At 36.2% G+C, this 21,166-nt stretch overlaps 1 protein-coding gene across 6 annotated transcripts in view; it reads left to right on the top strand.

Annotated features, from left to right (window-relative positions):
- The window catches only part of MAP3K4 (mitogen-activated protein kinase kinase kinase 4), a 69,254-nt gene that overhangs the window by 42,151 nt on the left and 5,937 nt on the right, over positions 1-21,166 (top strand). For 2 of the 6 annotated variants that reach the window (XM_085216941.1, XM_085216945.1), the window contains exons 13-23: positions 713-846; positions 2,475-2,553; positions 5,041-5,119; positions 7,120-7,216; positions 8,115-8,231; positions 11,684-11,784; positions 13,287-13,367; positions 14,222-14,413; positions 15,068-15,138; positions 16,872-16,988; positions 18,297-18,456. In XM_085216941.1, coding sequence (XP_085073067.1) covers positions 713-846; positions 2,475-2,553; positions 5,041-5,119; positions 7,120-7,216; positions 8,115-8,231; positions 11,684-11,784; positions 13,287-13,367; positions 14,222-14,413; positions 15,068-15,138; positions 16,872-16,988; positions 18,297-18,456 — 1,228 coding nt within the window. Of the gene's footprint in view, positions 1-712; positions 847-2,474; positions 2,554-5,040; positions 5,120-7,119; positions 7,217-8,114; positions 8,232-11,683; positions 11,785-13,286; positions 13,368-14,221; positions 14,414-15,067; positions 15,139-16,871; positions 16,989-18,296; positions 18,457-19,393; positions 19,506-21,166 lie in introns of all 6 variants that reach the window. The other 4 variants (XR_014881312.1, XM_085216942.1, XM_085216944.1 and 1 more) reach the window with 4 other exon arrangements.

Here is a 21,166-nt window from a genome sequence, read left to right as displayed (position 1 = left end):
GAAATCTTTGGTATTGAGTGTCATTGTGTAACTTGGCTTCTCACTGTTTTTCAACCAGGAGTAGCATAAAAAGACACTAGAGCCTTCCTTTCAAAGTTTATGGTGGTTCTTTGATGTAGTGAATATGGCTTTTGAGTGTTTTCCCTACAGTGCTGATGAGAAAATGTCATGTTTATATAATGTATAATGTTTCCTTATTTGATTATTGTGACCTTTTAAGTTTCTAGATTTTTTTTTTTTTAACACTAACATACTTCTAATAATAGTCTTCTAAAAAAACATCTGGTATTTCTGATTTTTTTTTTTTTTTTTAATGTATATATATAACTCATTTTTTTCTCTGGATTATCTGCAATACAACTGAAAATAAACATTACTTTGAAGTTCAGTCTCTGATTATGGATCTGAGCATTTATGTAGGATATTACTTAAATGCTGTGTACACTACTAAACATCAGCATATGCCCATATGTGCACAATAATACAATATGGCTTAAGTGCTGCCCCTCACTGTAACACATTTTGTGTTGTATACTTTTGCATTTCTTTCTATAATTATGCAACTGCTTGCATGAAATCACTTTGTCTGAGAATAGGATGTGATTGTTACCCTGCGCAGTTTTCTTAGCCTGCAAATACTCTTTTGGATATTGTTGATAATACTTCTGATATTACTATTATTATTTGAAAAATAATCTTTAATTTCTTACAGTACCATAAAGAAGTTGTTCGTCTGATGTCTGGAGAATTCAGGCAGAAAATTGGAGACAAGTATATCAGCTTTGCCAGAAAATGGATGAACTATGTGCTAACAAAATGTGAGAGTGGCCGAGGCACTCGACCCAGGTAACAGCAGACTTGTTAATGTCATAGTAATTTGTGTTACTTTTAAATAATTTGCAGGACTCTTCATGCTGTGAACAGTGATTAATTGTTTAGAAGCAATTCTTTTAAAGTATTAATGCTTCTGGTACTTGACTTTTGAAAGTAAATTGAATTGTAAATACGTAAAGCCAAATGAAGCCCTCAGCTGCTTCGCAGAGTCTTCTGCTGAACATCTTGCCTCCTGTTAGTTGTTAGGAAGAAAAAGTGGAAATCATTGGACTCAAACAGTTCAGAAACTGGGTGTGGGCCACTAGCTCTGGACAAAAGTAGTATGCGACCAGGTGTCTATAAAGACTGCTGTATATGCAACAGTTATTCTCACAGTATTGTACAGAGAAAGAACTGTTGTTTTGTGTGGTTGCAGAAATGATGTCCACGTAAGAGATTTTGCCTCCTGTACAAGTCCTTTCTATCAGTCTCTTCTGAATGTATGGCCTACAGATGAGGAAGAAGTGTTTCCACTCTGGTGAAAATTCTTCAGATTGATATGAAGCCGTAGTTAAACTAACTATATCTAGAACTACATTATAGATATCAGAATGCATGTTTCCTCAGTCTGTTGAGAGTACTGTTGGGCCTAGCGGTCTCTCAAACTCCGCTTAGAATTAGTGCTGTGAAACACTATTGCTGGATGCTAACAACGCACAAAAAAAAAAAAAAAAAGAAAAAAAGAGGATTTGCATTATCTTCATTATCTTGAGGATGTAAACTAGAGGCTGAGATGACTGAACAAGAATGATATTGTAGCTTGATTTTTTTTACCTGGTTTTGTAGTGTTTTGCAGCTGACAGATCAGAATTTTATGGAATTCTGTTGCTTTATAGTAGATGCTTTATATTGATCTGTGCTTGCCAATGTTTTTATTTTTTTATTTATTTTATTTTATTTTTTATTTTATTTTTCTCTTAAAAAAATAGGGCTGATCAGTCTTTCCTAGAGGTGGTCTGTTTTACTTGCAGGCAGAAGAGGAGTAAAGATTGAATAGTCTGAAGCATGTCTGAATAGCCTCGTTAGGTAGCTGCTATAATTTACTTGTACTTTGTAGATTGCAGCTGCCAGTTTTAGCTAGCAGTATTGGGAAATAGCTAAAGTCACTCAAGTCAAGTTAATTATTTGTTACCAATCTCTGCCTCTGAAACCAGTGATGCCCATTTTGTACTGATCAGATTCTTAAAAAAATCATTGGTACTCTTTTTATCTAGTTTCAAAAATGATAATTTAGGATGGGGACATTGTGTTTTGGCTTGTTACCCTAAAACATTGTGAGTGAATTGACAGTACCATCCCTGAAGATGGTACATATATGAGTATTCAATGGGTTGGTATAGTACATTCATCAATATTCAGCCATCTGCTTGCTTTATTTGACAGCGTCCTTGTTAAAATCAGGCTTTATTTGCATGTAACTCAGCAAATATTAATATAAGTTAAATACGTTACCTTTAATATATTAAATTGTTTTCTTACTTATTTTTCCTCTTGAAAGTATGAAAAAAAATTGTATAGCTACCATTTGCTTTTCTTTGATGTTGAAACTCTTGTGATGGCTTTCATCAAGAATTAATTCATGATGTCTATCTCTGAGATAGGTGGGCAACTCAAGGTTTTGATTTTCTTCAAGCCATTGAACCAGCATTTATTTCGGCTCTCCCAGAAGATGATTTCTTGGTATGGAATAAGTTATTCTGATTGTTATTTATTTCTAAGTATTTGTGAAGCATTTCAATCACTGTCTGTTATCAGGGGTGTTTTTTATAAAGCTGTGTCTGACTACAGATGCTCTGGAAATTACTGTTGTGTAAAACTGATGATGATGATGACATCTCTTTAGTTCATAAAGTTATGAATAATGTATGGTTATGACTATTGGCATTAATATTTTTGATCTGCTGACAGTTTGCCTGTGCTGTCCTGGGAAGCCTGTCTGTTGGGGGGGGGAGCAAAATTTGATAGAGGCTTTACTGCTGAGTTTAAAAAAAAAAAAAAAGTGGATATTCTAAAATTTCTGAATACAAGCTTCTGAGTCTTGCACCCAAAGTTCACTGACCTTATGAATACAAAAGCACAATCGCTTAAGTGTATTTCTTCAAATTATGATGACATCAAATTGATTTTAAGGAATGTCTTTTGTTTTTACTGTGAAAATACCAGTAGACTGTAACTGGTTTTCGTTTGTTTGTTTGTTTGTTTTTTCATTACTTTGCCTTCCCCTTCCTTCTGTGGAAATAAAATCCTGAGAATTTATTTCTGATCTTGATACAGTACTACAGAGAAGTGAAAGTAGAGTTGCCACAAAGTCTCTCTGATTTTTTTTTTTTTTTTAGTTTCAAGATCTGTTATGCCAGCCACTTTAGTCTTGCTTAATACAGAAACTATGTAGTTTATAGTTTCTACTTATATTTTTGCCAACAGCTCTCAAGTAAGTTACGTTTTTGTTCTTCTGTGTCTGTGTTGTTGTAAAAGAGTTGTCTGCCTAAATGAGAAGGTTAAGCTTGTGATGGTAATACAGTAATACTGTAGTTTCAGGAAGTAGTCCCTTAGCTTTACTTATCTGATTTGACACAGTTTCAAAGGTATCTGCTATTTTGAAGAGTAATGTGTGTGTATTTTGGTGTTACTATCTTGCTAGAGATTGTTATTTATGAGGAAGCTTCTAAGGAGGAAATAATGTGGCCTGTGACATTGATAATTGGTAATTTTGTCCATAAGTGGAACTGATACTTTCTTGACCATGAAAGTCTGCTAACAAGCAATCATGCGTGAGTTAGTTTGTTGACTGATAATTATCTAAAATACCTTGGCATTTCCTCAAATAGGGTTTTTATCACAGAGGTTTCACATGTATAAAAAAAATTCAAAGCCAATATTATGTAATATAGATTAAATTTGGACATGGAACAAGTAGGGGAGAGAGGGAAAAAAAAAAACAAAACCTTCACTGCATTTCCGAAGTTTTGCTTTGTTAAAGCTGGATTTCAGTTTTGGAGAGCATTACTTGAAGTCCTTTATGGTAGTTTAGTTTGACTGCTGTATAACGCCAATTTACAGCATTTTACCTAGAAATGCCTATGTAAATCTTAATCTCTTATTCAAACTATGTAAGATACATATATATGTATGTATGCATACATATACCTGATGGCATTAAAAAGAGGTCTGGATTTGAAGCTCTAGATTTAAAGTTGAGATAGATTTAAGCTCAGTCTAAGTTGATAAGATGTGCCAATCACAGACTAAACTCTTTTTTTTTTTTTTAATTTAATCACTGTTCCTTCAGTTAGTCTGACTTCAAGTTCCAGTCTTGAGAATGTTTTTGAATTTCTAGAAGAAATGTTGACCAGTGAGTGGCTGGTATTTAGAAATGGCGTTCATAGCAACTGTACCAAAGAACGTGATTTTATTTCATTATTGTGAAGATAAATTTTATCCCTGGTGTTCTGACAAGTAAATTGAATCAGAGTCAGATTTAATAGGTTGTGTGAGGTTATATGGACAATTATGAGTGCAACTCATAATCAAGCTCAGATTACCTGAGCCTAAGTTCAGTGATTTGACTAATAAACATTCTTTCCCAAAAGTTTTGCTTACTTCTTGGGAAGGTTAGGAAAGTGGATTTCTTTTACTGTGCAGTGCATCATATTCATTGTTTTACATACTTTCCTCTTATGATTCAGGCTGTCATACTCTCACCCATGTTCTTTCACTGTTTCTTGTTGAGGAGGGGGGTCAGAGTATGGAGGGAAGGCACCAGAAGTTGTTGCAACATTCTCTTAGTTCTAGCATGCTTGATTGTACATTTTTATTAGTGATGGATAATTGTAAGTTTCACTGGTTTTATATTATGAAATATTTTTTATGGTGAATCATTGTTCAGTTCTCATGGTTACTGAGTTTTGCCAAGGTCAACAGATAAGGCAAAATTAAGACTTTCTATGTAAAAAAATAAAATAAAATAAGAAATTAAAAAAAAAAAAAGTCAAAACCTTGTATGCATCCTAGAGTTTAATATTGTTGGTAGACTGGGGAATGAAGTGTGTAGTTTTTGAGATACTACATATTTAATCAGTATATTTTTATTACTTTGAGATTTACCATATTGTTATGAACTCTCTTGAAATATAAGATATCACAACATTTTCTGTTTGCATTTTCTAGAGTTTACAAGCTCTGATGAATGAGTGCATTGGCCATGTTATTGGAAAACCTCACAGTCCTGTTACAGGTCTGTACCTTGGTAAGGCAGAAGTTACTGGTGTTGGTTCTTCAGTTTTGCTGCTATTGCTATATAATTTTGATTGTAAATTAGTTTTAAAAAGCTAGAAAGAGAAATAAAGATTTTATTTCAAAGCTTTTGTGATTCTTGATGGGAAATTGAGATTGTCTGAGGGAAATGTAGATAAACGGTGGTTTTACTCAAGAAATTTAGAAGCGTTACAGATTTTATCTGATTTTGCCCTTGAATCCCTGTGAAGTTTTGCAGATCTTCTGGAGGACTGTGTTTTCTAAAAGTTGGTTAAAGAAGCAGTTTTAACTTCTGACATTCACAGCTCCCTCTCCCAAATTTTCTTTGTGGTGCTGCAGGTGTTCACACTTCTGACAGACTTTTATATAAGTGTTGAGGTATAGAGTAGTTATATTTAGTGGCATGAGATAGAGCTGTGGGAATCAGTTCTCCAATATCAGAGTTTGTCATGGCTTAAAAAATACTTTTGTTTGGCATAAGAAGAAGATCAACATATTTCATTGTTTATCATGAAAAGAAGGATGTTTCCTCAGCTGTGTTTCTCTTTTACACACTTCTCTCTCAGCACTGTTCCTCTCTTCTTCTTCCCAATTTCCACTGAGTGGTTTAACTTTCAAAATACCACATCTTCCTGTCTTTCTCCTGATGCCCACTTCCTGGATAGGGTTGATGGCCAATGGCATGAAGGGAGGGTAATTTGACTTGGCCGAGAGGAAGTTCTTCAGTATTTTAGGAAAGTTTTACTTTTTTTGGGGGATTCTTGTAACTGAGAAACTTTTCACAATTTAAGTCAGCGTAATTCTTTGGATAGAAGTATTGCCTAAAATATATATTAGTCAAATTCTGTACTGTGATGCAAAACCTGTACATTCACTTTTTATACTGTATTGTAAATAAATATAACTGAACATAAAATATATCCTCGCTGCAGTTATTGAAGATACTCCTTTCTGTCTCGAGATCAGGAGGAAAAAAAGAACTCCTACTTCCATTTGTATTCAGTATTGAGTGACTTAAACCCACTGTGATCTTTGCCCCCTTTCCTAAAGCTGAGAATTCAGTTGCATTCATGCTGTTGCCTATAGATACACAACAGGGAGTCTCCTGGTGTTTCATCTTGTCTTTTTCCTTTGTGAAGCAGCATGTGTCCACCTTTGTGGGCTGGATTCTACCTTCTGCTAGTGTCCTTGCAAATTATAACAGGAAAACCAGCACTGGTCCTGACAGCCTGGTAGTGCAAACAAGGCAGAAAACAAGCTTGCCATGATTAATCTGGCCTTGCAGAAAGGGAACTGTCTAAAGTTTTGATGAGCAATCAGCTATCTTGTGTCACCATAATTTTCTCACTACTTAGGGAGAGGTTAGGGAATGGGAAAACACTGTAAACTACTTTTCTGGGCACTGAATGAGCTGGACATAAGGTCAGTGTGGCTGATTTAGGTGTGACCCTTTTCCTGTTCACCATTTATTTGCAGACTACCAAGGGAAGAGCATTAGCATTCGTAAAACTGTCACGTATTTTTTCCCTAGTTCATTTTGCTTCCTGTTGTCTGAGAAACCTAATTTTTATGCAAAATGGACATAATAGTGTTGTTTGCTTTTTAATTATTACTCAATTTGCTAGTATTTACTTTGAAGTAAGATGATAAAACATCCTTTCAACTATGAATTTGAAATAATGAGGATTTAGTTTTATTCGAGTAAGTATACATCTTCAAATTGCTAGTTTTTCATTTTCTTGGGAATTTTAATTATTTTCTAATGAAGTGTTACATGATATGCTGTGAATAATGTTTATTATTCATAGCTTTATAATGGCTTTATTTAAAATCTGAGTGATTAGGGTATTTTCTTAAAGGATAAGAAAATATGTGCTGGTTTGCGCACAGTTTGCAGTTAATGTTACTTTTGTGTCTTGAAATGTTCTTAACAGAATTTTTCTGACATTTGAGTTAAGATCTTACCTTTTTTTTTTTTTTTAATGTTTGCAGCTATTCATCGAAACAGTCCCCGTCCTGTGAAAGTACCTCGATGCCATAGTGATCCACCAAATCCTCATCTTATCATCCCCACTCCTGAAGGCTTCAGGTATTTAGCATTAGTTTCTAAACTATTTTATCATCTTGCGGCTCTGCTGAGTCTTGAAACACAATGAGAGGAACATCATATCTTTCCTCTTGGAGGCAAAACTGCTGGACAAAACTGGTGTGTTAGTGATCTCAATTTTAAAGAAGTGCTTTTAAAGACAATAAAACTTCTTTCTTTTCCTCTCCTTCTGCCCCTTTATTTTGCAGTTTTTATTGGTGCATGCTTCCCCACTTTGAAGTCACTCGTATCCTTTTTGTCTTTCCTGAAAACCCTGTAAAAAGTGGAAAAAGTTTCAGTTTAGTGAAAACTTCTTGATAGCAAGACTTCATTTTTATTTTTTTTTTTTTTTCTTTCCCTACTTAGAATCTCTGTCTACATGACTGTGATAGTGGTTTCTGTAGTTTAGCTTTAGGTAAGATTTAAAAAAATGTAGCATTCTGGAATTTGGTGGCATTTTTGCATCATTATCAATCTTTGACAACCTAAAAACAATGAATAAATTTGCTTCCCTTTGAAAGAGCTGACGTGAAAATAAACCTTACCTCATATAAACCTCACCATGCATCTTTTTATACAAAAGGTCTTATTTTTCAAGGACAGCAGCACAGTCAAACTACTCACTTGTCTTTTTTGAGAATTGCTTAGCTGCTGGCAGATGCTGGGATTAATCTAAAGATTTGGAGGTCATTATTTTAAGGATGATTTTTCTTGCACATATTGACATTTCCTGAGGCTTCTCAGACCCAAGATTGTTTCACAGAAAAACCTGTGGGTATTTGGACGACATTTAAAGTGCCTCAATGTGCACACTTCAAAATTTCATTTTTTTCAAGTAAACTTTCAGCTCCATCTGTTATTATTTTTTTGAACTCTCCTGAAGCTTTTCTTCTTGCCACAGCACACGGAGTGTCCCTTGTGATGCACGGAACCCTTGCAACGTTACTGTCAGTCGCCCCGCTCCCATCGGTAGCGACTCAGCTCAACCCAAATCTGTCAGCAGTACAAATGATACCAGGTAGCTCAGCTCCATGACATAGCAGCCTCATTCTACTTACATCATCCATATAACTGTTTCCACCTACTTGCATTCCAGTAGATCATTTGCACCGTGCTTTTCCACCCCATTGTATATATTCCACTTCTTCATTCCTGTTTGACTTGAGTAGAATCTTATGTTGTAGATACTGATGATAAACCCCTTTTCAGAATTAAAATCTCTCAACCAAATTTGTATTTTAAGCATGTGCTTCTGACACTTGGAGTCAGTAGATAACAAACTCACTTAGTTGAAAATGTCCATTAAATTAACATAATCTAGTCAGTTTGGTATATCTTTACTGAATTGTATTGATAACTAACACTTGGCACTAAGTTGACTCTTACGTACAAATCAACCCAAGGTGTGATATTTATTTTGTTTGTTTTGTTTTTATCCTTGTTTTTGTTTTGTTAGATAACAATTTTGGCATTGTTATTATCTGCCATCATTATTTTGAAACATTAGATGGTGGCAAACAAGATTAGACATGTAAAATATTTCATTCAATAAATAGGATTTTCAATTGCTACCCATACCAACTAGACAACAAAAGCACATATTAAGGTTTTAAGAGGGTATTAAATTGCAGCTTTGTATGTAGTATCCTTCCTGCAAGTCTTTTTTGTTGACAAAAGGCATGAATTTTTGTCATTCATACTATCTGTTTTTATCCTTCATGCTTCCATTTTAAGCCCTCTGTTGAAAAAAAGACAAAGCAGGCAGTAATCTGCAGTGCTATGCACTTGAAAAGTCCCTTTCAAGTAAGTAAAATTCTAGAGATTTTTCACTGGGAGATTCTGGCAGCTTTATATGCATAGAGGGTAAAAATTAATTTGTTTTTTTTGTGATTTTGAAAATCAAATGCAGAACTTGTTTGATTGTTTTTTTTTTTACTTTATACAACAAATTGAGATGATTTTTGTCTTGAGTATTTACAGTGCTTAGAGCCAAGGTATCTCTTTGCTTGGAGACAGTTTTTTGAGGGGAGATAAGAGGTTCTTTTTCAATATCTGTAGTCTTTGTTGTGATTTTATACCAAATGAAATGGTCACCGTTATAATTTGACACAACTGAATACAGTGGCATGGTTTCTGTATGTGCATCTTTCACACTTCAATCAAAATTTGTGTAGTTTGGCCTTTTTACATTTTTTTTCTGGTGCTAGAAGATAGTCATTGAGAAGAAAAGAAATAAGAATTCTACTTTTAATTGCAGTTCAATATACAGTATTGTAATATGAAAGTCAACGTGAATGCAGTGCTTTAGTCTAACAGCAATGCCTCTTTCTCATACCTGTATTTTTTGTAGGTCTCTACACATTTTCTTTCTCTGGTGGTTAGTATTAAAGTGTCTTGTGACTGTTTTTTTTTTTTTTTTTTTTTTTTTTTTTTCTCATGCAGTGCTTAGATTTTTAAGTAACACTGCTTAACCACCTGTATGACACAGGATATCTGCAGATTGTTATTTGGTTGGTTTTGTTAAAAGGATGGCCAAATATTACAGTGTAATATATTTATAGCAAGTTTCTGCTGCTAATGTAGTCAAAAGAACTTGTAATACGTTGCAGTCCTAAGAACAGATTTCATTTATTTGTGCTCCAGTAGAAAAGTGGAATCTGTTGGGTCAGGAAAGTGGCATTTGGCTCTGTATGCAAGAGGTGTGGGGTCCAGCTGCTGGAATAGTGCAGAAGCACAAACTTTGTGCTCTTTCCAGAATCTCATTAGACATTTATGACATGATTATAAGCATTACATAACCATAAAAGGTTGAATGTAGAAACTTGATACATCAATGGAATTGGGCAGTGCATAGTGCATAAATGCTGCCATAGTTCTGTTGAAGTTTTGCTTTAAAAAAACCCTCAAATAACAGCTGTTCAATATAACTGGAAAATGAAATCAGGAGTAGTAATATTTAGTTATTTGCGTTGAGCTTGATGATAGGTATAAATTTGTACTACATTTGTGCTAATGACATATATAAATGTTTAATTTCTGAGCTAGCTGATGATATTAATCATCATTTTATATTTATCCAGGATCAGGGAAGAAATTTAGCAAGTATATCTCTTTGATTCTATTTCTGTGCCTGAGAACATTCAGGCAGTCTTGATGGATGCAGGCAGTAAAGGATTTGGGTGGCTAGGATAAGACCAATGTGGATTTTAGACATTTGCATTCAAAGTTATGATACTTAGACTTTTCTATTTGGTTACTACTTTATTTTAGAGACATCAGGAGTTTTTGAACTCTGTACGATTAGAAATGTTGCTCTTTATCTCCTTAGTATTATTGATTAAAAGCTCAACTTCCCAAAGAGCATTGAGGATTTTCACTTGCTCACTTCCTCCTCAAACTTCAACAGTCTATTTGAAGTTGCAGGCACTATAGAACAAACATACTGAGAACATAAATATGGGAAAGAGTGTCCTGGTTTGTTCTCAAGGTTGTGTGTGTTGCTTTTTTTTTTTTTTTTTTTTTAATATTTAATTAGAAAAACATATTGTAGGATAGGAAGGACTTCTCATACATACAGAACTCTTGTATCAACTGTCAGTGAAGGATTTAATAGTGTTCCTCATTTTCCAGTAATGTTTAGCTCATGCTTCTAAAACATTAGGAGGTATCAATCACAGCTCTTCCACTCCATGCCTTCAGAAATGAAAGGAGAACCTTGTGCAAAAGAGATCTACCATAGAAAATTTTGCAGTTTTTGCTGTGAAACCTGGGTGGTTTCATCAGTATCTTGGTAGCTGGAAAAAGGTGTCTGAAGACTTAAGGGCTTAAAACTCATTTCTCTCAGTACTGTTTCTCTTTCCCTTCAACATGCTTATTCATCTGGGTCTTATTCTGAGATATCTAATTGTATTCTGCTTTCGGAGGAGGTAGGGCCTGGACTACGGATAATTTAACACTGTGTGTCCTGTCTGCTGAATTGTGCTTCTACCTGCTGGTTCTTACTTAGTGATTATGGGCTTTGACTTTGTACTTGTCATGCTCTGGAAGCATATGAATTAAATTAGTATTCTTCATCTGATAATGTGGCTCAGGTCATCACCAAGCTGAATCATTTCTGACTGTATATCCATACCTGGCACCACCCATGTCTTGCAGCAACTGTTTTGTTAGTATGTTATGTATCAGTAGAAGAGTCTGTTATGATCAACAACAGTTTCATGTAGTTAATGCTTTAAAAGCTAGTGGTTTTTATCATAGATAGTGGCATAGTGAAAATCATATAAAAAGTCTTCATTTTGGGGAAAAAATAGCTGGAGGTTTTTCCATTTGCATCTCAGGATCAATTTTTCTTTCATGGTTCATGTCCTAGGCTTCATAGCTTTTTTTTTTTTCCTCTTTTAAAGTGCAGTTAAATTGTCATTAGTAGCTATTTAGTGCAATGTTAATTAGTATGATGGCTTTATTTAACAGGGGTTCCAGTGTCCCTGAAAATGACCGACTGGCTTCAATAGCAGCTGAGTTGCAGTTCAGATCCCTTAGTCGTCACTCCAGTCCCACTGAGGAGCGAGAAGGTGACTGTCACAATATTAGGTTGTGACCTGAATATGCTGATGATTTATGTCATTAACATATTTTTATCTGTTCCCAGTCCTTAACCCTCTCAGTTTTTTTTCACCTTTCCCATTCAGACTTAGATTTTTAACTTCCAGGGTTATACTTTAAGTTCTTCTGTTTTCAGATGTAACTGTTCTTTTGCTTTCCATGTTGTTTTTGAATTATACTCGAAGGAATTTCCTGGTGTCTTACAAAGTTACATTATGCTAAATGAACTGAGTACCATAGTTGCTGAATTACACCCCATCAGATAGTAAATTTCTAAGTGCTGTTAACGAAGTATAAACCGGACCCACTGGGGCAGTGAAGAGCTTCCAGTCAAATTCTTTAATTACCACTTTAATTCATTCTACAGACACTTCCTGTTACTTGAATCCAGAACAGTGTGGGTGACTTTCTCAATCAGGGTTCCTCTAGGTGTACCCAGCCCCTGTATGTGCGGGTTTTTTTGGTAATAAAAGCAGAATCACAGAGTGGCTGAGTTTATAAGAGCCCTCTGGGTCCACTGCTGCAACCCAGCTCCAGTAGGGGCACTCAGAGCAGGATGCCTACACCCACGTCCAGGTGTGTTGCGAAGATCTCCAAGAAGGATACTCCACAACTTGTGCCAGTGCTCAGCTACCTGCATAGCAGGTAGAAGTGCTTCCTGGTGGTCAGATGGAACATCTGTTGTTCCAATTTGTGCCCACTGCTTCTTGTCCTGGCACTGGGCACAACTGAAAGGAGCCTGGCTGTGTCTTTTTTGCACCCTCCTTTCAGATATTCCTACATGTTAATGAAGATCTCCCCCTAAGCCTCCTCTTGTAAGATGATGTGTTCTGTGCAAATTAGAATGAAGTATGAAATCACAAACAAAGCAGAGCTGGTATTGTGGTCATTTTGCAAAATGAAGCAAAACGAATATAGTAGAAATTTATCCTAAGTGCTGTGTTTTATTTTACTTTAAGAAGACAGTGAAATTATTGTTTGTCACAGACTTATTCCCTTTTTAATATATATGTTTTAATGGGAGACTGACTTAGATTGAAAAGAATCAAGTCTTTTTTTGGAGGAAGTTTAGAAGCTTACTTTCCTGCTGAGTTGTATCCCACATATGATTCTCCATGCCGACTTGAAATGCTTCCTCAGTTGCTGAAGGAGAGCTCTTTTCCTGTATAAATTATATCTCATTTCAGAATAGTTTTCATAGAATCACAGAATCATTAAGGTTAAGATTGGAAAAGACCTCTAAGATATAATCTAATCCAACCACCCACATACCACCAGTATTGCCTGCTAAACCGTGTCTCTCATAACTTGGATTTTAAAGATAAATCATTTTTTAATTTGAGAGCTTACACTGCTTTATATACTTGTAGGGTATATTATTGATATGTAAGATTTCAGTTTCTGCTGCATATGACTGCGTAATCCTTAATGAGTTAAAGCCACTTTTATGCTGACAGTATAATTTCTCTAGAACCATCATATCCAAAAGGAGACTCAAGTGGCTCATCCCGGCGGAGTTGGGAGCTCAGAACCTTAATCAACCAGACCAAAGGTAGGAGTCTAGGAGTCACTGTAGTGTAGCACATCCTAAGCTATTGCTGTGTTTTAGTGCTCAATTTTAATGCTCATTTGAAAAGGTTTTCCCAGCCTCGTTCTTGTAAAGGGGATTTTTTTTTTTTCAGAAATCTAGAAGGCTTATTTTTCATTTGGAACATAAACACTGATTAAATGGAATTGGTTTAAACTGGAAGGAAAAGAAGAGTGAGGAGCAAACAAAGTTTCTAAAAGAGTGCTGCAAAGGAACTCTTCTTACTATTAACTGTAGATAAGACAAGGATTAAAAACTGGTAGTAATTACAGGCAGAAGAATACGGAGATATTTCAGTATCTCCATTTTTTGGAAGCTGTTAGAAAAAGGTCAAACTAGACTGTAATTTTTTTTCTTTTAGCTTCACTGGCTAGGATTCAGTTTCATGATAAGACTTCAAATCTGGAGTTACATAATACCTCTAAATATCTGTAATAAAGAAATATCTTACAATTCAGTAGAGTAAAAAACTTAACTGCCCTTCTGTCCTTAATGACCCTAACACATTTCCATTATCTACCTGTGGTTAATTACAAGGGAGATATAAAAGAAAACATCTTTGCATTTCAAACTTTTAACTTCCTCTAATCAATTAAAAGATAACTATTATTCTTATTTTCCTTTAGTTTCACATGTGATTTCTAAAATGCTTTATCCTTTTGCAACTTCTGAAATTTGATGCACAAAATAGTTATCCTGTAGGTCAAGTCCCTTGATAGGTATCAGAATAGGTATAGATATCAGAAGGTAACAAAATAAAATATAATAACAGAGGGTATTTCTCTGTCATATAAATTGTTCATCACTCTTCTTTTTAGACACTGTTTCCAAACAAGCACCAATTGAAGCTGTTCAAAAGTCTGTTCAGTTGTTTGAAGAAAGGAGATACAGAGAGATGAGGAGGAAGAATATCATTGGCCAAGTTTGTGACACACCAAAATCTTACGATAATGTCATGCATGTAGGTTTGAGAAAAGTGACTTTCAAGTGGCAAAGAGGAAACAAAATTGGTAAGTTTGTTAATGTTCATTTGTCAGACTGGAAAAAAAAAAAGATTAATTTTTTGAAGACAATCTGGGACTGTCTTTTGAGGTCTTTCATCTTTGTGTAGGTAACACCAGCATTACTGAAATCAGGATCTTGAAATACAAAGTACAGTTGCAGCTGGGATTTCCTTTGTGTAGAAGTTGAGTGAAATTTTCCCTGCACAAATAATAAGAAGCAAAGGAGTAAAAAGATTTGGTCGGGATGATTACTTATGTATGATCCAGCAATTCCTGCACATGTTAAACTCTATAAAAGATTTGTTGAGTTTTGCTTTTGGAAGAACCACAAATATGAGTGGAAATGAGCACAATCTTTGGGATTTGTTTCATTCACCAATATTGTTGTTGCTTCCCATGTATGACTATTATTTCCACTCTGGTTCAGGATTTGTAGCAAAATCCTTACACTCGAGTGGTTTTCTTTCAGATCAGCCTGTTAAGTTGCTTTCACCTTTTATCATAGCATTGAATTCAGGACTATGGATATTTTATTAGGTGCTACAGGTTAAAAGCTACTTGAAATTTTAAATGAAAATACCGCTGAATGACTTTGGCAAGGTGAGTCAGTTGATGTGTTATTAAATGTAGTGTAATTCATTTGTCTTATTTTAACTGCAGGTGAAGGCCAATATGGGAAGGTATACACCTGTATTAGTGTTGACACTGGAGAGCTGATGGCTATGAAAGAAGTGAGTATTCAGTATGTGAGAATCGTTGTTGCTCTTGCCTTCTTTCCAAACCAAATATAGATGTGTTGTAGGGCAGTAAGGTCCTCTGAACATCATTGTTAGCTAGCTCAAAAAGGATTGGAAGACAAATCGTTTCTTCATGTGGTCACAATTGCTTTTTGTTGATTGTTTTTTCTTATGTTCCTTAAGCTTATTCTTTCAGTGTACAAGTTTGAACTCAAATGTATGTAAAAAGAATATGGATAATTCCAGAATGAATATTGAATGAATACTTCCTTAATATGTGTGAAGTCTCATGAAGACACCTTAAATTATTTTTGAAAGCGTTTTGTGAGTAGTAGAAATGGTGCACAAATTTGTTTTACTTTACAGTATTTCACATTTGATTTACTCTTTCTTCACTTCTTAGATAAAAAGATAGGAAGTATCACTTCAGATGTTTTTCATCTTCTCCTGTATATTAGGTGAGCTAGGGTGAGTCATAAAGCTGTTGATTAACCTGTTAGTTACAGAAAACCTGATTTTCATTACAGAAGCAAGTAAAGCTGTGTAGGCGTAGTCCTCCTCCCCTCTGACAGTTTGTTTTTAGAAATATGTATACTGTTTAGTTTTACTGCATTTCCATATCCTTATACAATGACAACCATCAAGTGTTCACAGCAGTTACCATGGCAGCCATTTGGTGCAGTTACATTTTTATGTGCCAGTTCTTCCACGTATGATACGTATGAGCTCACAGAAGCATGGAAAAGAAAAGGTGGGCTTGTGCTTAACTACTTTTGTGCTGTAGTCACGCACTGACCAGCTTTAAAGGTTTGAAGTGACATTTCCCCCCTATCAGATAGTAGTGCTCTGCTTCTTCACACTTCTTGAAATACAAAATACAGTTATTCTAACCACAGAATCATCAATATCTCTATGGATAATAATGAAAAAGGTTTACTGCAAATGCACAGCGTTGTGACTTTGGAGAGTTGGAGTACATGAAATACTTGAACGCTATTTGCACAAACTGTAATAGGAATTGTTGTAGAGAACAAAACAATTGTAATGTCCTCATTTAAAAAATATATATATTTTTTATTGGTTGTCTTGTACACAATTAATGAAATTTCTATGTTCTACCAGAATAGTAAAAATAGCATTTCCCATAACTTCCTGAGAATTTTGCTTATTTTTGTGTGAATGGGAGCCTTAAATCAGTTTTGCAGATGATTGCTGATTTTTTTTATTTTTTTTTTCCCCTCCAAGAATACGCATCTCAGCATACTGTAGGAGAACTAAGGAAAACTGTGCCTTTAATCAAAGTTTTCTAATTGTTTTTGTTTCATGCCCCATCTTTTCCTTGCGACTGCCTCATTCTCAGTAAAGAAACCCCCTCAAAGCAAATCCCTAAGCACATCCCTAAATCTCCCTTGATGAAATACCTGGCAGTTATTCTTTCTTGAAATATAGCTGTCACTGCTGTTCTCTGATCCTCTTGTACCACCACACTTAAGTTAGGCGAGCTCTGCAGAGATACACACATGTGCATACATGTGTAACATTTAAGTTTCAGCTTTTTTACTTGTAAATGGAGATGGAATTTTGGAATTTCTGTGATTGTACTGTGTTGGGGAAAAAAAAAAAACAACTTTTAGCCGCTTTCTTGATTTTTGTATTTTTTTCTTGTTATTGTTCTTTAACAGTTTGAAACTTAATAGCAGTAAAATAATGGAAAATGTTTCTTGCAGATAAGATTTCAACCTAATGATCACAAAACCATCAAAGAAACAGCTGATGAACTGAAGATTTTTGAAGGCATCAAACATCCTAATCTTGTTCGGTATTTTGGTGTGGAGCTCCACAGGGTAAGAGAACATCAATCATACTGGGAGAGAGGAGGAGGGTTGCATATAGGGCTGAGAAAATTTTAAGAAGCTTTGGTTCATTGGAGGTTTTGGTTCATTGGAGGTTCATTGGAGGATCTGGGTTTCAGATCATTCTTGTTTAACTTAATTGTCTGGATGCCTCTGTGAATTGCATTGTGCGGTCTTTCTGCCCGTGAATATTAAGATCTCTCTAAAATGTAGTTTGCAGAAATGTCCTGGAACTGATAGGTAAACAGAGAATTCACAGTAAGTGAGTAGAGTGAGTGATGCTGCATCTCTGTTTGACTGCTCTAAGTGCAAACTGTTATGTACTTTTTGGTAACTTTTGTGGGTTAAGACTAGAGATTCAGCCTAAAACTTGCCACTGTTAGCAGCAATGTTTTCTTATCTAAGCAGCAGAAATCTGGTTGTCTTGAAGAGTTGGATCCCACAGCTGCGTGTTCAGATACCTGATTTTTTCTTACTCTGATTTCTGTATGCCTTTCCCCCCTTCCAAGTCTCAGCTCTTTCCTGTATCTCCACCTGTTCCCTGCTAGGGAGCAGGATACTGAGTGTCAAGCTGGAAAACTGTGTGTGTTTTACAAGCTTGATCAAATTGATTGCCTGCTCTTTGCTGTTTTGGAAAGGGACAAAGGCTGTTTTCTCTCTGCATTTCTTTACTTTGGGACACAACTTTGGGCGTCTGTGCCACTGGGTCGTTCGTTTCTCAGGCAAATACTAAGAGTTCAGCATCTTTGCCATCTTTTTGTTTTAAATCTGACTGCATTTGGCTGAAGGTTCCAAAATGGGCTTGGAGAGAGAGAGAAAGGGAACAAATACCAAAGTTTTCCTTAAAGTGAGTTTGAATTGGCATGCTTATTTGAGGAAGAAACAGCAACAAAAACCTTGCCCTTCTCAGACAGTCTGCCTTAACATGTGTTGAACTGGGGAAAAAATATCTCTAACTTCTTGCTAAATATGCAAGGGGCCTTTTTGTATTTCTGCTTAATGTGCCTGCAAGATTTCCACTGCAAGATTTCCATGTTATACCACCACATAGTATCAGTTGCATACAAATGACACAGATAGATATGGAAAGAGATTTTCCACAGCTGTGAAAATGAATGTTAGGGTGAAGCATGCCCAAGAAAATAGGGTTTTGAAGAGATGATGTGTTAGATATTCTGTGGTCAGAGGTACTTCCTCTAAAACTTGCCCAGACAGTTAAAGACAGAAGGAAAACTTAGTTCTAATTCAGCAGTTAAAGAAGATTAAAATCAATGACATTTGTTTTGATTCCCACCACAGGAAGAGATGTACATCTTCATGGAGTACTGTGATGAGGGCACTCTGGAGGAGGTGTCAAAGCTGGGCCTTCAGGAGCATGTCATTAGGCTCTACACAAAGCAGATCACGATTGCTATCAATGTACTACATGAACATGGTATCGTTCATCGAGACATTAAAGGTAATGTGAACCAAAAAGGTAATGTTGTTTTGGTGTTGTAGAAGAAAGTGGGGGGAGAGGAGGACGGGATGAGGCTTGTTTCAGATTCAATTCAGGGCATTAATCTATACAAGAGTTGAGTAAAATGTCTTTCACGTGTTTTTGAGTTTTCAGTTTACAAGTTGGCTAGTTAAATGTTCCTTTTTAAACACAGAGCATTAAAAAACAAAACAAAAACAAAAAAACATTCACAGATGGCATTGTGAGCTCATAACTTCTGCCCATCATCTATGTCGTTTTTGTAGAGGTGGTGAGGATTGTTGAGGATTCTTCCAAACTCAAATTTTGGTCCTTGTATTACTTTTGTCATTACTGAGTTATGTAATGCTATTTTTCTTCTCAGCTGTGCAAGATACTGTGGCATTTTCTGGGGGCTGACAGTGTACTATGTTAAAGTGGTCCAGCAGAACTTTTCCTAGCAATACTCATGCTGCAGAAGAGTTTTAGTCTTTCACATAAATGGTTGATTAAACACAATACTGATAGCTTTGTTAAAAGAAGTTCAGTGGATATGGTAAAATTATGTATCATGGCTTTTTTTTTTTCTTTTTTTTTTTTTCCCCATACATGTATCTACTCGTGCCTGGCTCTCAGGTTTTGCTTACAAAGTAAGCAGAATGGAACTACAGTAACTGAAGGGGAGATGGTTTTGGTATTTGCTTAAGGTACCGGTGTCAGTCTGCATTTCACATTCGTTTTTCTTTTCGTGAACCTTCTGAGAACATCCTCCATGTTTAGTTCTCTTGTTTTTGTTAGCTTGACATATTTTGCTCACCTCTGGCAGCAACTTAACAGAAATTAGGGGAACAGTGCACACAATGTGCCCCGTGAATGTTCATTTTATGACAAGGCAGTGCAACCCAACGATGCTGGGTTTCTATGTCCCTCTTGCTCACAGGGTTTTGAACCATCGCAGCAGTGTAGGAGGTTCCCAGTTGCTCTTGGTCCTTTGGCCTCGTGCTTCTCATTTGGGAAAAGAACTATCTACGATCCAGAGGCCTCCCACCCAGGTAGGCCACTCTTGAGTCAGTTTTGGCTTTTTTCCCTAGAAAACACTTTCCTTCACACCCATTCCCCAGCAGTCTTGCCTTTTCCTTCCTGACCAAAGATTTCTCTGCAATTGTGAATTTCCCTCTGTGCTTTTCACAGTACCTTCCTTATCCTTTACTTGACCATTCCATATCCATGTTAATTCTTAGCTGGATTGTATTCTCCTGGAAGCTTGCGATCCAAAATTCAAGGCTGACTGATAGGGATTTCTTTTGTGCTCCTCTGTGTTGTTGCTGATTTCTGGATATGTTTCCAATTAGGTCTTCCTCTCATCAGAGAAGTGCACTGAAGAAAGAGCTGTTTAACGGAACTGTAAGACTAATTATCCAAGGCATTACTGTTGCAACAGGTTCCTCATACCAAACCTAGGGGCATTCCTTGAGAATAGTAACAGCTGTCAGATGTGAGTCTCTGTAGAACTGTGTACAGACTTTCTCTAATCTTAGTGGCAGAATTTGAAGGCAGACTGCAAAGAGTGTTCTTCTATAAAGGCTGCCTTATGGTTACATTGCAAGCCTCTTGCTCCATCTCTTTTTATGCTAAAATTACATCCTCAGGTTCTCAGACAACAGCAGTAAAGAAAACTCTGTTTTTACTTTTAGCATAATGCCAGAAGATTTACACTTACTTACAGTCCATTACTCTTATTTTTCTCATAGGGAGGAATGATTTGTTATTCAGTCTGTGTTAAAACTGCTTTTCTATGGGAATCTCACTGACAGATCACAGTAGAACTCTTATGGCCAGTTTGCCAAATATCACTGTGGATCTGTTTCTTTCAGCATCAGATAAATAATTACTCTTAAAAATTGTTTCATCATATCCCACAGTTGGCATTGGCAAGTGCCTGGTGCTCAGAAATTCAGTCATTAGGTTAGTAGTGTCCACTGGTGCCACCATTGCCTTTCAGATACTGTTATGGCATCCAATTCTGTGAGTGTAAAAGATACAGCAAGACACAGCTGTGGCGAACCCTTTTTCAAACTGGTTGTGAGATGCTGAGATTAGCATTGGTTGCAGACTGGGCATTGCTTTTTATTAGTCTGCATCTATGTACAAAGTAGCTGGTGCCTGTATGTGGTAGGTGAGTTGGTCTTTTTGGATGCTTATACTTTATCCTGCCTACTGGATTTTAATCTCTCTGGCTAAGTCCAGATTTCCTCTGTTATAATTACTTCTCTTTTTGCAAGGAAGCTGTACCTCTGAATGATAATGATGGAATGTTTAATGCGGAAGAGAATCTCTGGACATCTCTGGCTGAGCCCTCTGCTCAAAGCAGGGCCTGCCTCAGTATCAGATCCAATGGCAAGTTAGATCAGATTGCTCAGGACCGTGTCTGTCTGAGTGATGAGTATCTCCAGGGATGGGGAACTCCCTCTTTCCTGGGTCCCATCCTGGTGACCGGCCATCCCCATTGTAAAAAAAACCAAACTTTTCCTACTACTTCCCTGGAATTTGCAGATGCTTTGTTTGTTTCCGTTGTCCTGTACCATTCCACTCTGTGTCTTTGAGGAAAATTTTGTTACTGTTGTAACATTCTGATACTGCTGAAGTTGAAAACAGCAATAATTTCCCTCTCTCTACACACTCCCCAGCCTTCTCTTCCTCACGCTAAACAAAC

The sequence above is a fragment of the Meleagris gallopavo genome, chromosome 2 (genome assembly GCF_905368555.1).
Source record: "Meleagris gallopavo chromosome 2, MGAL_WU_HG_1.1, whole genome shotgun sequence".
NCBI lineage: Eukaryota > Metazoa > Chordata > Aves > Galliformes > Phasianidae > Meleagris > Meleagris gallopavo.
The sequence above is the reverse complement of the archived record's forward strand: the minus strand, read 5'-3'. Positions and strand labels throughout refer to the sequence as shown.